Source organism: Numida meleagris, chromosome 2, assembly GCF_002078875.1.
Source record: "Numida meleagris isolate 19003 breed g44 Domestic line chromosome 2, NumMel1.0, whole genome shotgun sequence".
Taxonomy (NCBI): domain Eukaryota; kingdom Metazoa; phylum Chordata; class Aves; order Galliformes; family Numididae; genus Numida; species Numida meleagris.
This window is the reverse complement of record NC_034410.1, coordinates 16,330,537-16,346,094: the sequence shown is the minus strand read 5'-3', so window position 1 is coordinate 16,346,094 and position 15,558 is coordinate 16,330,537. Positions and strand designations below refer to the sequence as shown.

Below are 15,558 nucleotides of genomic sequence, written 5' to 3'. Positions count from 1 at the left end.
ACAAGGACTCTGACAATATGAAACTTGTAGGGGATTGAGAAAAACAGCTGTCAAGTCAGTGGCACCTTTAACCTCCAGCTGTAACCTCTAACATACATCAGAGGTAACTGCACACATTATCTGATGTGAAGAAGGGACAAGGTTACTGCAAGATTTTAAGACGGCCATAAAGCCAGATCATAGTTACCACTGTTAGATTACCAAAAAAAAGCAAAAAGAAGCATCTTTCCTTCCACCAAGACCTGTATACTTTTGATCAGTGAAGAGAGAGGAACTATACTTATGCTTAGAATTAATGACAGAGACTGTATTTAGCCACTAACCAACATGATCTTTGGTCAAATAAGAATGGCACAGAAATTAAATTTGCCTCATATTAGAATCAAGCACAATAAGTGAATTTCATTCTTCACATAACTCAAGTACACAGGCATCTATAAAAGCCACCTTATGAAGACCCAGGAGTAGTAACTGCAGATATTACTCTCTTCTACCATCACCTGGACATGAACAGAATATAATGGTTCAGGTTAACTTACAGAAGCCCTTACCAGAGCTCAGTCCAAACAAATCTTATCTTTATAGGTAACTGAACACCTACAACAACCTAGCAATTTCATGATTTTTCTTTTCAAAAACTAGACATAAGAAAGAATGAATTACTCAGATCCTGACATATCACAGAAGAAACAGAGGGGAAAAGGGTACCAAGAGCTCTCTTGAAGCTCTAGCTCCTTATTCTTCCTTCAAGACATATCTTGAGATTTACAGGTATCAGGCAAAGCATGCGCTGTTTGGGTCTCTTTCAGGAGCTATCAGACATGAATGAGAAGAACTTCTGACCCTCCAATATCATTTGCCATTCCTTGTGTGCAACTCCTTCTACATGTTAAAATAATATTGTATGAGAAGATCTATGAGAAATTCAAGGGAAAACATATCCCATCACTTCATGATTAAGGAGCTGAATCCTGCTTATGCTATTTATTTTCACCTACAATGTAAATAGGGTTTGCTCCATTTTTTTTTTCCAGGAAATGCCAGCAAGTGCACATAATTTCTTCAGTTTAGCTAAGACTTCCCCACTGTTCTTCCCCTTTCTCACATCAGACTTCAACTAGGGATTGGTCTGGGCTGACTCTCTGTAACCTCTGTTGAAGACCTGAAATTCTGGTATGACCTGATGCAGCTATTGCCTGCTGTAGCTAAAGTTAACTGGAAAAAAGGTACTAATATTCCCCTGCAAACTTTTTTATTCAAAAGAAATCTTACAGCTACTGAAGCAAAAAAGACAACATTAGCTAAACACTCTTGTGGAGACACGTATCAATCAGCTGTCTAGGAAGAGCATGAAGTTTCAATAACCATTCCTTCATCTTGGTATGAATCTATTCCTCTGCCTAGCTGCAAAAGCAGAAAGAAAACTCAGAGGTAGGGTGTATTATTACTTTAAAGTAATTGATTATGCAATTTCTAATCAATTTTATTTGAACTCACTAGAAAAAAACCCTTCTCAATACACAAATCTTTATCAGTATTAAATGGACTTCCCAGCATCGGGCACTAGAGCAATTTCCAAACGGTTCAGTCACGAAGGAGAATACATACCACTCTTGAATAAGGCAGACCAATTAGCTGCTTAACATTTTAAAATACTTTCTCTAAATAAAAACTGTAAAGTACTTTAATACTATTTCTAACTAAGCTAGAAAAATTTTCTTCAGTGTAGGCTGGTATCGATTTGTCTCTTGACTTAAAAAGAACTGCAAGATTCTTGTTCTTTTCAGCAGGAAGAACAAAATATAGGAAAAAAGAGTCTAACATCCATTAATTTTAGAATATTCAGAAACTTTTTCCAGGCTATTCTCCTAGGACAATGGTTTAAATAGACTTCAATTCTGAAGAGGTAAACAACCACAACCCATGCCCCAGCCTTGAAGTACACACTAAAGAGTGTACAGATGAATGAGACAGGCTTTAAGTAAAATAAAAAACAACAACAACACACTCACTTACTTTAAAAGAAAACTGAACTGCAGATTCTGGAGGGTAAACTATGAAGTGTCTTAAGGTGAAGCCAAAACCCTGAGATGTCCTCCTTAACACAACAGTTTTTGGACCAGGCCAGGAGAAAGCTTCTTCTTCCTCTGATGGTGATATAGCTTCACTTTGCTCTTTTCCATCTTTATTTTTTGATGCCTAAAATAAAAGAGACACAGATAGTAGTTGTAAATCACAAGGTGGTTATATTTTAAAGCATTACTGTGCACTAGAGAATATAATTTCTCCCCCACATTCAAAATAACCAGATAATCACTGATATTGTCTTTAAAAAAGTGAATTGTAAAGCAGCATCCTTACAGTGTTATCTCTCTGGTCATATCACTTACAGAATTTAAGTTACATATTAGAAGAAAGTCAATGATCAACAATTGCAGGTTAAACTGAACCTCAAGAAACACGTGCAGCTTGTTTTTATTTGCTTTTTTAGTTTACTTTGATATAAATATACAGATCCTTTCTTTCTGTCTTTTAAGACTCCATTTCTGACCACACACGGCTCACAAGCATACAAAGACAACTCCCTTTTTCTGACTTAAAATGCAGGCATGGTTTTCTCAGCTAGCATCTCCTCACTTACAACAAGTGATACAGAAGTACAAAATTTATTAGGCTTCTTTAGCGAGATATCCTTCAATATTTTTAACTTCACCTGTTATTTTTTCCGCCCTTAGCTACATTCTCTGATATAGTATACCAGCACTAGATGCATAAGTAAGGTCTAATTTCCTATTGCTGTTAGTACTACAATCCCACTTCTGCAGAAACAAGACCATTTGTTTCTTTCTTAAGGATAATTTTATAAATCCGTGACTCATGAAATACAGGATTTTAAAAAATATTCTCAGCTTTATACGAAATCTTCCACTTCAATTTTCAAAGTGAGTGCCACATCATTCATAACAATTCAAATAAGGCTGAAAACATACAAAGAAAGTATGCAAGAACCCTATGACCCTCCTCTAAATATCCTAGTTCAACGATGCGTGAAACAAATTTAGATACCAGAGCCTATAGCCTATTCAAAGGGTATTCAAACAGAAATAATAGTCTTCTTGTCCTTCTGCAGCTCTGCTGCTGTGGCTCAGCAACCGCCTGATACGTGGCAGAATTTTCTGCTCAGATTTCTTCCTAGGCTGCTCCAAAATAATCCCTTTTGCTTTAGCATTACAGCTGCAATGTGAAAATGCAGCACTTCTTGGTAAGGTGGGCCCAGCCAACTCCAATCAGTATCTAAGCAGAATACAAAGCATTTCAACTTCCACCACAGTGACAGCAACGTGTATTATGAGGAAGCTTTTGCAGCTGCTTGGTGAGATACTTAATTCTGTTTTCTGTTATGTAAAACAAAGTGTGTTTCTACACAGATGCTAAGGACACAACCCAGAAAACCCACATCTCATTAAGTGCCCCGGGGAAGACAAAGAAATACTGGGCAGCTGCCTGTAGACCAGCCCCCTACCTCCACTCACCCTATTCTTCAGAGAAGAAAAAGATACAAATGGAGAAGGCCCTTGGTGCTGCAGGCAAGGCAGGAGACGGGGCTGCTCATGGACCCAGATACTGGACTTGTGCTGCTCAGAAGCAGTGAGCTGGCCCCAGGGGACTCTGCTCCTCTGAACATCCCAGAGGGACCATTGGCAGGTTTTGGAAAACAACAGTAAATATGAAGAGCTCAATCCCTGCTCAGCCTGTCCATGTCAATCACCTTCATCCATGCTTCAAAGTAGTAGTGTGAAAACAAGACTGCGCAATTAGATGACTAATGAATGAGAAATTAGTGAGAACTGGAACTGCCAAGATGGGCTTTAGTTTAAAGTTCAAGCAATGCAAAGATCAGGTTAAAAGTGACACAATCTTCTAGCGTGACTGTGAGGGTGGTGCTGCGGTGTTTCCCCACCCCTCTGTTCAGCCTTTCAACATGACAGTATTTTTTCATTTCTGCACAAATGAATGTACCTTCTCAGTCTTCCATTCTCACTACATGAGCAGAAAAAGTGCCACTGAGAATGATTATTTTGATCCTATTAAAATGGCATAACAAGTAGTTCATAATAAAAATGTATCACTGGCCTCAACATTTGACAGCAACTTCCTTTGCTAAGTGACAGACTACAGTCCACCCATTTAATATTCCCTGCAACCTTTTTTTGTCCTCTCAGGTTTTTACAGGTAATCTCTGAAGTTTTGAAAATCAAACAACTTCAGGTATCACAAGAACAAAAAACTTTAACAAACAAGTATCTATCACTGTAGCTATCTAAACAGCAACCTGAAAAGCAAGTATAAAATGCACTTTACTCCCCCTCCCTTGACAAAAGCCTCCTTAATTAGCCTAAATATAGTTTTAGTATGTATAACTGATCTGATCGTGCAGACGCACAGTGACCTGAGATCAAAATACAGCCAAACTTCCCTAGGTCTGAGGAGCAGGAGATGCAGTATTTGACTGAGGTGGGAAAAGAAGCTCTAATTTTGCTGTAACTTCAGGTAAACTTTTACCACTCGTAACAGTTGCTGAACTAACAGCCATTCATGAACAACAGCGTTCCACAGGCAAATCATTATTTCCTGACAGAGCACGCCAGAAGTTGAAGAGTTATCCTCATGCTGTCCTTGGCCCCTGCAAGGTCTGCCAGCAGCGCATCAGAAAAGGCCAGTATTAATAATAAATGCGAGATGTGGTTGGTAACAGCAACTTTGAGCCCCTATACAAACGAAAAGCGATCTGAATTACAAAGAAAAGAGTCAACATCTGTTGAGTGACCCTGTGAAGTGTCCAACTACAGCACACCCACCCGAAATATCTCTCGCCAGAGAAGGCTTCAAAAAGGAACAAAAAAGTTTTCAAAAATACAAACAAAGCGAGGATTCAAGACAGCAAGCAAGAAACAGATGATGTTTAGCATAGACAAGAATGTTATTGGAAGCAGAGATCCTATGTGGTATCTCTTGTGATCCAAAAATGATAGCAATCCAGTTACAAATATGTAAGCATCTGATATCCTTAAGGTGATTTGTCTTTAACAGTAGACTCGTGCATTTCAAGAGAATGAAAAAAATGAATGCTTTATTTTCATGTCACATAAAATCTAACAAACCAGGGATTACTTTGCTGTACTCCTTACTGGAGGTCTAGATGTTTGAGTCAGTAAAACACTCTAAAAAAAAAAGTCTCTATAAATTCAATGCTCAACATGAATGTCAGAATGCATACAATTGAGTTCAAGGACTGAAGAATCCCAGGCTACTAAAAATGATTCAAGCGTCATTTCCCTCAGGAATGCTTCATATGAGGTTTTTACACCAAGTATCTCAAAACATAATTTCCTGTTATATGCAATTACAAGGACATACAGCAGATGCTTAAGTCACAGCAAAACACGTATTTTGCTTTGAATATTGTATTGAACCCTGTTTTTCTGAGCAATAAAAAGCATCAATGAAAAATCTGGTACCTTGAAGTAGTACATGAATCACCAGGAGCTTATCACAGTCTACAGAACTACATACATGCACTAAATAGCACCAATGTTTCTAAATAATACTATGTTCAAATAGAAGTAATACCAAAACAATAATTTTGCATTTTAGCAGTCAAAAAAAAAAAAAAGGCAAACACGTCCCATCAGCATGGCTCCAAAGACCTCTCGTTTTCCAGCTTCTGAACAATTACTGACAAACCTACATAAATAACATGCTAAAAACCGCCTGGTGACAGTCAAAAGTGATTGCAATACAAACTATCCGTTGTCTTCTTAGATGTCTAAACAGATGTGCTCTGAGTTCTGAATACTATCTTCATAGATGAATAATAATTATGTATTGTGTTCACTATACCTTGCACTATCAATACTTGTAGAAAATATAAAAATCAATTTAAAGTTGAGATTCTTTATCATCAACAGGCTTCCCTTCATCAGGTGGCCTGCAGCAGACTGACCACCAGATGTCCTTTATCGGTCTGGTCCCTAACGTTAAGCCTCAAGCTCTCCATGTGGTCATTGCTGCTTTTTAGAGGCAACTCTTCACAATCTATCCACTTCTTAACACAGAGGGCCACTCCATGCCCCTCTTACCCTGCCCATCCTGTCTAAAATGCTTGCAGCCCTCAGTCTTTTGCTCTACACATTAGGTTTTAGCATTTTTCTTTACTCATACAGGACAATTTACAAATCACATAAATAACAGACTTACAGTGTTGCCTAAACTATATTTTCTGGAGCCTAAATTTAACAAAAAACAACAAATAGACTAGACTGACTTGTGGGCTCGCCCATCAGTAGCTCAATAAGCATAGTCTATCTCCTGCTTCAGGATTTAGCATTATTCAACTTTCAGCTAGTCCACCAAGAAACACGCTATCTCGAACAGCAGTTTAGCACAATGTGCATATATCAAACAGAAAAATTGGTTGATGTCACCTGATTTTTCCTGATTTAACTGCCATCAAATGGTTTTTAAAAACTATTGATTTGACATAAAACAGAACCCTAAAGGATCTTGCGCATCATTATTACTCCCACAATTAGCCTGAGACAGTAACAGGATATTCCAAATGCTACAATAAATGCTCGGCTTGCTTATGGTGGCATTTCTTCTATCAGGTCATTTATTTCCCTATTTTTCTAACCAAGTAGCTATTACTTAGCCAACTACCCTGCTAAACCTACAGTTTCAAAGAATAAAAAGCTTTCCTACCTTTCTGTCACTTAAAGTATAAGATTCTTTAAAAAGATAACAGGGGAAAAAAAGGTCATTTCTGGCTAAGAACACAGAACACAAAAATGCCTATATGGGAAGAGGATCTTGTTATCCACGTAATAATGGCAGGTCTCGCTGCCAGTCAGGTTTTTCTTTAACAATCAGACTGTTCCACCGACAATTTTCAAATAAAGTTAGAATAAACCACTGACCCTTTTAGTCTCAACCACACAGAACTTCAGATTGCTTTGTTAGAAGCTGACAAAAAGTCAAACAAAGAAATAATGAAGATATCCACCAAAAAAAAAGTTCTACTTTTCTGGTACATCTATGTGACCAAAAATGATGAATCACAGAACTTCATCTTGCTCATAGGACAGAATGTCCCCTTTACCTTCTATCATCACCTTCTGTCACCTGGACTCCTGCACCGAAGTGATTTTGGACAGAGTGAAAACTCAATCCACTAGAGAATACGTGGTTCCATGGTCCTGCAATATGACAGGAAACGAACGTAACTCCCAAAATACACTGCCTCTGGGTGTTCTTAAAACATCTCAAGACAAACGTTTAACAAAGATTATGCAATTTTTTTTTTTTTTTTTAGATTATCTCCATCCTCATTTGCAGTATAGCTAAGTACAGCCAGCATCCAAAAGGAAAGCCACATAGTGTTTTATCTTGCATCACCTCAAAAGTGGTGATACTACTTATGACTTAATACATATATTAACACAGTGGGCAACTTCACGGAGCACTCCACTGAACTACCATTACTCTGATAAAAGTCTAGTGGTCAACACACGTGGAGTGGCCATGATGGTGATGTACACGTAGGCTGAAAGCTCTTGCTGCTCTTCAAGCAAAATCCCAAGCTCTACAATCACATGCTGAAAAGGTCTCGACCCAGTGAGGTGACATTTCTAGTGTCTTTAACCAGACTGGAATGTAAAAATAGCATTTTACAGAAAGTAAATCATTCCCAGTCAAAGAAAAATAACTACTAACACAAGGTTGACGCCTTAAGCAAACTTATCCTCCGAATATCCGGGAAATAGCTCTGTCCTTGAAGCAAACAAATGAGTTCAATCACTTTCGCCTTCAGCAACGCAGTCAGCTCTTCACTGAAAAATCCCTGCAAACAGACAGTCAGAAAAACCAGAATGCAGAAATTCCCAAACCTACATAATTTCAGGTCTCCATGTCAAAAATTCTTTGTAACGCTAGAAGTAGACATGACTGCAACACAGCAGATTGAAATGAAAGTAGTTCAGGATAAGCGAAGTCTTAGCTACAGGAGTGATACCATAACAACACAATCAGCACTAACACATGAATCAGGCAGCCTGAGACACATAAATATACTGAAGCACAAAAGAGTGAAGTTTTTCCAGAGAACATCCCTTAGTGCTTCTCCATTCTTTCAAAGAACAGGCCGTAAGGAGATGGATTCCACTCCACAGACAGTGCTGGAGCTAGTGAAAGGTAGCGCAAGAGATACGAGAAGATAGCCAACTCCATCCCGTCCTCTTTAGTGCTATATGTAAGAAAGCTGTAGGAAGGACTTAGATGCCCAGTGACAGTCATCACAGAGCCTGTTTTTAGCAGGTACCACGAGGCTGCCTTGCCATGAAGCACCTGAAACTGGGAGTGAAGATGTAAACAAGCCCACAAAGCTCAAATAATCTACCAGCTGTGAAACTGCTCTCACCACAAGAAAAAAAACCTGAGATGTGGAGATAAATGGAGCATGAGTCATCACACACACAACTATTAGTAGACTGCACTCACGGAGGTATATAAAACTAGCCCAGACTGTGCCATCTCATCAGGGCCGCTGATGATAGCAAAAGACTGTCTGCTTTCAGAACTGGGAAGCATAGCTCTTTCACAAAGATGCTCCTCATGAAGGAAGAGGGAAGATCCCCAACTCAGTAGGTGTGAGGAGCTCTCAGACACTAGGTGACCCACGCATCACCAGTGGCATTGATGGGTGCACATATGAAGCACAGGATGCTTGCCGACACTCCCCAGGACTCTGGAACTGCCGCTGAGGAAGATGCAGTAACTGAGAAGGATAAGAAAGGCCAACAGATTGAAGAACCCAACTCACCCTTAGAGCAAAGACTGGCAGTGTCACTTGTATCATTTGTCCCTCACCCAGACAGGGCAGCTGAGCCCTGCGCCCTTACCAGCAGGGGTGAGGAGGTCCCTGCAAGCAGCTCTCCTCTCTGTTCTCGCATGAGTTGTGCTGACAACCATGAAGAGTTGAGAGGCTTCAGAGCAAGGCAATAGCGGTGTAAAAGCACTGAAGAGAGCAAAGGTCTTGGAGGAAGGCCACACTCCAGGTACTTCCCTCACAGAAGCCCACTGTCGGACTTGGGGGAGTGACAGGTCAGTCTCGGGAGACTAACCAAACTGAAGTCAGGTTCTTGCTATGAGGTGCTCCTGGTAGCAAACCTGCCACCACCACCTTTTAGGAGTGTGAACCCCACTTAAATGAAATACTGGACCTGGAATATCCTTCTAATTCAGTACCAACGGTAGTGCCTGCCTGCCTGCAGAGATTGGAAGGTACATCAACAGATTTTAAATTTTTCTTGAAAGTGAGTAACTCAATTCAATAAAATGCATTAATGATGTTCTCAAACCAAGGCCAGGTATGGAGAAAGACTCAAGAGAGTGGTACATGATGACTCTCCAGAAGCATGAAGTAAGCGGGAAATACACAACCTTTCAAAAACAAAGTTTCTATGCCAACACAGCAGATGGCTGTTCACATGGGGAAGGAGACAACACTGCTGCCATGAGGGCTGCATAGCTCACTTGGGGGCAGGAGGAGATGGACAGAGGGACGCGAGCTTTCGTGTGCCTTTGTAACTACTGGCATAGTAAACATCATCATTCAATGGAGAAATAGTATCTTCAAGAGGGGATTTCCATCTTCAAATAGGTCAAGGCAGAGCAGAAAACCAGCAAAAAACTTGTCCACATGTGCACCTTATTTTACACAGCTTAAGTTCTCCTTACTGTGCTCTACTGCTCATGAAAGCGTGCTCTGTTAAGAAAAGTAGTAGTTGCTTCTGTCAGTTTCATCACCACTCCACGGACCTGAAAAGCACAGCTGGAGGCTACCTCCAGCCCTCCACCTTCCTTCCCCATGCTAAAATGCTCTCATTGAAATTGCCACTTTTTTGCCCTAAGCCCAAATACAGGAAAAAACAAGAAAGGTTAGATGAAGCCTGCATTTAAAATAAATTCAATTTTCGTGACAATAAACTAATAATAACTATATCAACTAACTAGCTTTACATCAGCTAAACACTCAAGAATTTATTGATGTCACAATCTGAAAAAGGAAGATCTTAAAAATGTCGATTCTGTACATCTGTTCAACCAAAAAGTTCCCAACTGCTATTCACCTGGCTCTGTGTTACACACAGCAACATCAGTTGGCTCTGTTAACTTAGCCCAGTTGGGCCTGCTTGGTTGAAGAAAAGGAGTATGCAGCTCTGCAGGCCAGGAGGGATCCAGGAACAGTTCGGCTTCTTTGAAGCATGGAGAACAACAACCTCCTTAGCCTACAGCTTAACTAGCTCTTTATGCAGAGCAAGCTCTGGTCTTCCTGTACCGTAGTTCTGGTACCTAGATGTCTTCCACTGCCTCTTCACCACGAGCAAGATCAGGTTTGGTATGATCAGTGCTCCACTACAGCTCAAACGTGACTGAAGAAGACTTCTCCAGAGTCAGCGCCTAGCAGCTCCTTTACCAATGTGTACTTACAAATGATTTATCAGATCCAGATACCAGTGAGTTCAGCATACTTCAACTCAGTAAGGGCACGCTTTAATATGGCATACACAAACTACAAAAACATACTAGATTGTGTTTGTACATTCGTATGTAATTGTTGTGGGTTTTTCTGGAGCGGCTTGTCCACAATCAAAACCTGTAATGCTTTAACAGGAATCTTTTCAAAAGCCAAAGGGCATTTGGGTTTAGCTCATACCTTCCACTTCCCACAGAGGAACAGCTAATTCCAAGCACTACCAAGAAGCAGAGCAAAAATACATGGAGTTTAGAGGACAGATATGCAAATTATTTACAAAATCTGTTTTTGTTTATATCTTGCAATATAGATTTAGAATAATAAACAGTTCATTGGAATAAATGTAGTCAGAAAAACAATAAAAACAAAAAGAAATTTAGAGCTTCCTTGTTTTCTTATAGGCTCATTAGCAAAAGCGTCCCCTCTTAACAGCAACATCCTCCTTAAATTGGAAAGAAAGGAAACATCTGCAGGGCTGGTAACATAACAGCAAAATGTCATGTGATCCTAATTTAGCTAAATCAGAGCTATCGCTTCTCTGCCTGTTCTGCTGTTGCTTGTTAAGAATAGGAAATGCTTTGTCTTTAACCTTAGAGTCAGATCTGGAAATATCAGAGACAGACTAAGAGCATGCTTCTGCCTCTCTGTACTGAAGCAACGCTTGAGGTTACTCCATGCATGGTAAAAGAACTGTCTCAGCACTCTGACAGAAGAGCAGTTTGCACAAAGTCAAAGCCTGCTCACGGCTGCATTCCGCTGCTTCTTCTAGCCTATGGAACTTTGTGATAAACCCACAAATAAAAGCTGCCCGTGATCCGTTCTGCTTCCTGCAAACGGGGAGAGAAGAGCTTCAGCTGCCCCAGCTAAGTGCACTACTACAAAATTAAGAACAAAATTGGATGAAGTTTTTACTCTTTTGGTTTCTGGTATAACGCAGAATTTATCACTCACTACATACCAGATAGCTTTCACTGCATTTTCACCAGATTCTACTACAGCACACTACTCATGCATGCAAGTTAGTTCTGCACAAACCATTAAGTAAAACAAGATCACTGCACAGTATAAAACCTGATCTCCACAGGCCCTGTTTCAATAATTAGATGCAGGACAGCTTTAAAGTCAGCTGCAAAAGGACCTACACACTTCTCCAATTCACACTGGTCCTCCTCCTCATCATACCCAGAGGCTATATCTTGGTTACACAAGTCATCAGCTCTGCTGAGGACAGAGTTAAAGCCCTTATGCACTTCCACTTTATGCACTAAACCCTTAGGCTTAGCCTGGGCTATTCTGTGATGCAGCCACGATGCTGAACTCTGTGGGCCTGGAAGTGAGATAGAAATGCACTTTAGCCCTCCTCTCTCTAACGCAGGTATGAGGCTGATCTTTCTCTTAGAGCAGCTAGTGATCTTTCCAATATAGGTAGAATATGCTTATCCCTGTTTCAAAAATAAGAAATTAAAAGAGATTAGTTGCACCACTTCATCTGTACAAATACATCGCCATAACTGCCAATTATTCAAACAGTTCAGACTTAAGGTCATCAGATCTTCAACTCAGCCATCTTGCAGATCTACTTCAGATTTTGTTCCATGTGCACATGAATGCCTGACTTGCCCACAGCAAGCCTTTGGAAGATCAGGGAATTGACTCTCAATGTCAAAATCCAGATTGCCATCCTAAATATGGTTATGTCAAGTGGGATGCTATTTCAGATTCTACCCTGTTTGCAAAAGACGTACACAGTCACACGGGGAGAGAGTTTTAAGCACTTCCTTGAGAAAGGAACTATTCTTATCATGCCCGCACTTCCTAGGAAAGAGATTTAACACAGAGAACACGGCTCAAAATACCACAAAACTTGCAAGACAAGGTTTCAAGATCCTTTACAACCCTACATACACAGCTTCTCCCCTCTAAAGCAGCCTCCAGATACATAATTAAAACTACCCAGTGTTAAAGCTTGCAAATACAGAGAGTATAAATGAACACCAGCAAAGATGCACCACTGAAATATAATCCTGGTCCCATGTTTTAAGATACTGCATTTGAAATAAATTATATAACATGCAAATTAACACACTGCAGGTTTTAAAAGCCCTACACTCAGAAGTGCTCGTTTTAAGTATAAATCAGCATACACAGATGCAAAGCCACAGATGTTGTATTTCAAAACCCGACGTTCATAATCTACCATGCATGTACAGCACAGAGAAAAGCAGCTTTTTCAGTGAGCAATTTAATTTACCTCAATAAGGTACACAGGAAGATGGTTTAAAAAAAGGACTGAAGTCATTATCTTGAAAAAAAAAATCTTAAATCTTTATGTCAACAGAGATGAGGTATCACTAAGAGGATAGAGAAGAGAAAGTTGTCCACAGGATTTTCAGTTTAGCTGCAAATCCAGCAGCTTTCAAACACTGCCTTACAATGTGATCATAAGTGACCTGTGTATTTCCTCCTAGCCTGCAGCACACGTGTCAGCAAGAACGGTCAGTAGAGCTGATGGCTAAACCTCCGTTGTGTTCTGTTTGGAGGATGGGGTGGGGGGCAGAGGAGAAACCTATTTTAACAAAAATCCACTGGCTTATTTAAGAACTACTTGTCCTTGCACGCCTATTACTCCAGTTGGAATTGCTCACTGTTGCTGAGTTACTTCCCTGTACTTCTGAACATTACAAAATGTTTCTCCAGCAGCAATGCAAATTCCCACAATGAGTAAAGCCACCAGCTATTTCCTGCACTGATTTTACACCTTTTACTCAACAAATCTGAAAACATCACACTCTGCACTGCTATAAGACAAGATTTTTATCATATTCCCTCCCTCCGAGGCAGGAGATAAACAGAAATAAGAGTACAAGAAGATAACATAAATATCACATTTCAAAACTGTTATCAGCTGCAAATATCTGAAAAGGAATGCAATCACCTTTGTTATTTCACCCTCCAAGTGACATACTCAGAAGACTGAAATGTTGTTTTTTTTAATGTTATCTGAGATTCTCCGGAGGCAGGGAAATAGCTGCAGTGCAGCAGCTGCTGCAGTGCTTCTGCGTCCTAAGGCTTGAAGGCAATACAACAGCTGAGCTTGCACATCTCATCCTCATGCACTGTTTTACAGAAAATGTAGCCTGCAAGAATTAACTCAGGGTTAAAAAATAAAGATCTTGGCTGCTACAATGCCACCACATGAAAACTTACTTTCTCAAAGACTATACTGATGTCTGTGAAAGTTCTCCCAAGACTGACAACTTCAATGGTGAGGCACGCTCTTCTGTACAGTGAACCTGTCCGACCATCTGTAAGTAGACAGAACTCTGCAGAATACCTGTCTCTTGACTAGGAAACCAGAACTTTAAGTATTCAGACAGCTAAAAGAACACTACTGTTACTTTTAGAGGTTAGGACACAGCAATAAAAAACAGTAGCCAGGCACTGTTCAGCTAGGAATTTGGAATGGTGAGAAGACCCACTATCCTCCAACTGGTAGCAACCTGCTCAGGGCACAGCAGTGGCCTGCTCCTTGCTAGTACAAAGAGCTACATTCAACTCATGGTATACTGTTCCATTGCCTAAGATTCGAAGGCAATGCTTTTGTGATACAAGGGAAAAAAGAAATTACACAACACTGCCCTATTGTTTCTTTCACATTATCTACCAGTAATCCTTTCAGCCATCTGAAGAAGTGGCACTGACTGCTTCAGAGCTGCTAGCGTGTTCCACCTGGGCCTAGAGGTGAAGACAACAAGCATCAAGAGTTTTCCTGTATGCTGGAGGCTGATATAGGATGTCCTTACCAGGAAACAGAGGGTAAGTTCTGCTGCATCTTACTGAAGATGAGCTAAGTTATGCTAATGAGTAAAATCATTACTTCGTACTTCCATACAATTGTTGAAGAAGGACTCTTACTTGGGTCAGTACTGGTACTATGACAACTCCGAGGCTACAACTTCACAAGCATCAGACTAACAAAGGAAAAGATTACCTTCACTTTATTTTTGAAGGTGTTTCATTTTTTCTTCAGAGAATGCTAAAAATTCAGCATAGCCAGAGTGTATTAAAAATAGCATTAATCATCTACGATGCTGCTGGGGCAGTCTGTATGAGTACAGACACGGACGTACATATAAATACATATATACTGGTCTCCCATGGTAAAAATCCGCCTGCTACTTTTTCACTACTTCTAAATTTGTAATCACGTTAAAGTTCTCCTTCAGACTTCCACAGTTAAATCTACCTCATGTTCCATAAGACTATCACAGACAACTCAAAAGAGAAGCAAGACATTTAGTACTCTACAGTAACGCTTTTTAAGAAAGATCAGAAGCAATGAAGCTGTCCCCACAAAGAAGAAAATTTGCAAGCAATTTCATTTGGGTTTGTTGTAATTACTATGATGAGAGAATGTGAAAGCCACACAGCCTTCAATCCCATACCATGTTCAGGCTAAAAACCGTAATCCATCGATACCAACAGAACTACAATGATTTGCATAATCAAGTAATCTGATTGTACCGGGTTTCTAATTTAGCACTGAACTCTGTGTATTCTTTGCAAACATTCTAATACATACAACAGCTTGCTCTATCAGATTCAAAAGGCCCCCACCGTTACAGTAACTGTCATGCTACACTGTGAAAGTACTTTTTTTTTTTTTTAAAGATCTGTTTTTATCATGGTAGACGGAAGAAAATACTCCTGCCTCTTACATATCCACTCTCTTCCTGTTCCAAGAACCAAACTTTGGGAACTGTACACCAGAGGAGCTGAGTACAGTGTATGCCAGCAAAAACAAAAAGCCTTGAGAACAGTTCTACAATCTGATTCAATAAATCATTAGTGATAAACTGACAATAAAGCGCGTTTGTATTTGTCCCATGAATATAAATTTTGGATGGTCACTTCAGAGGAAATGCACAAGGCTTCATCTCAGCTCCCAAATGACACTAATTCAC

The 15,558-nt window shown here is 40.0% G+C and overlaps 1 protein-coding gene across 4 annotated transcripts in view; it reads right to left on the bottom strand.

The window, feature by feature from the left end:
* Positions 1 to 15,558, bottom strand: part of ARHGAP21 (Rho GTPase activating protein 21) — a 120,389-nt gene that overhangs the window by 70,956 nt on the left and 33,875 nt on the right. For all 4 annotated transcript variants that reach the window (XM_021388013.1, XM_021388012.1, XM_021388011.1 and 1 more), the window contains one exon: positions 2,017 to 2,199. In XM_021388013.1, the coding sequence (XP_021243688.1) occupies positions 2,017 to 2,199 (183 nt within the window). The remainder of the gene's footprint in view (positions 1 to 2,016; positions 2,200 to 15,558) is intronic.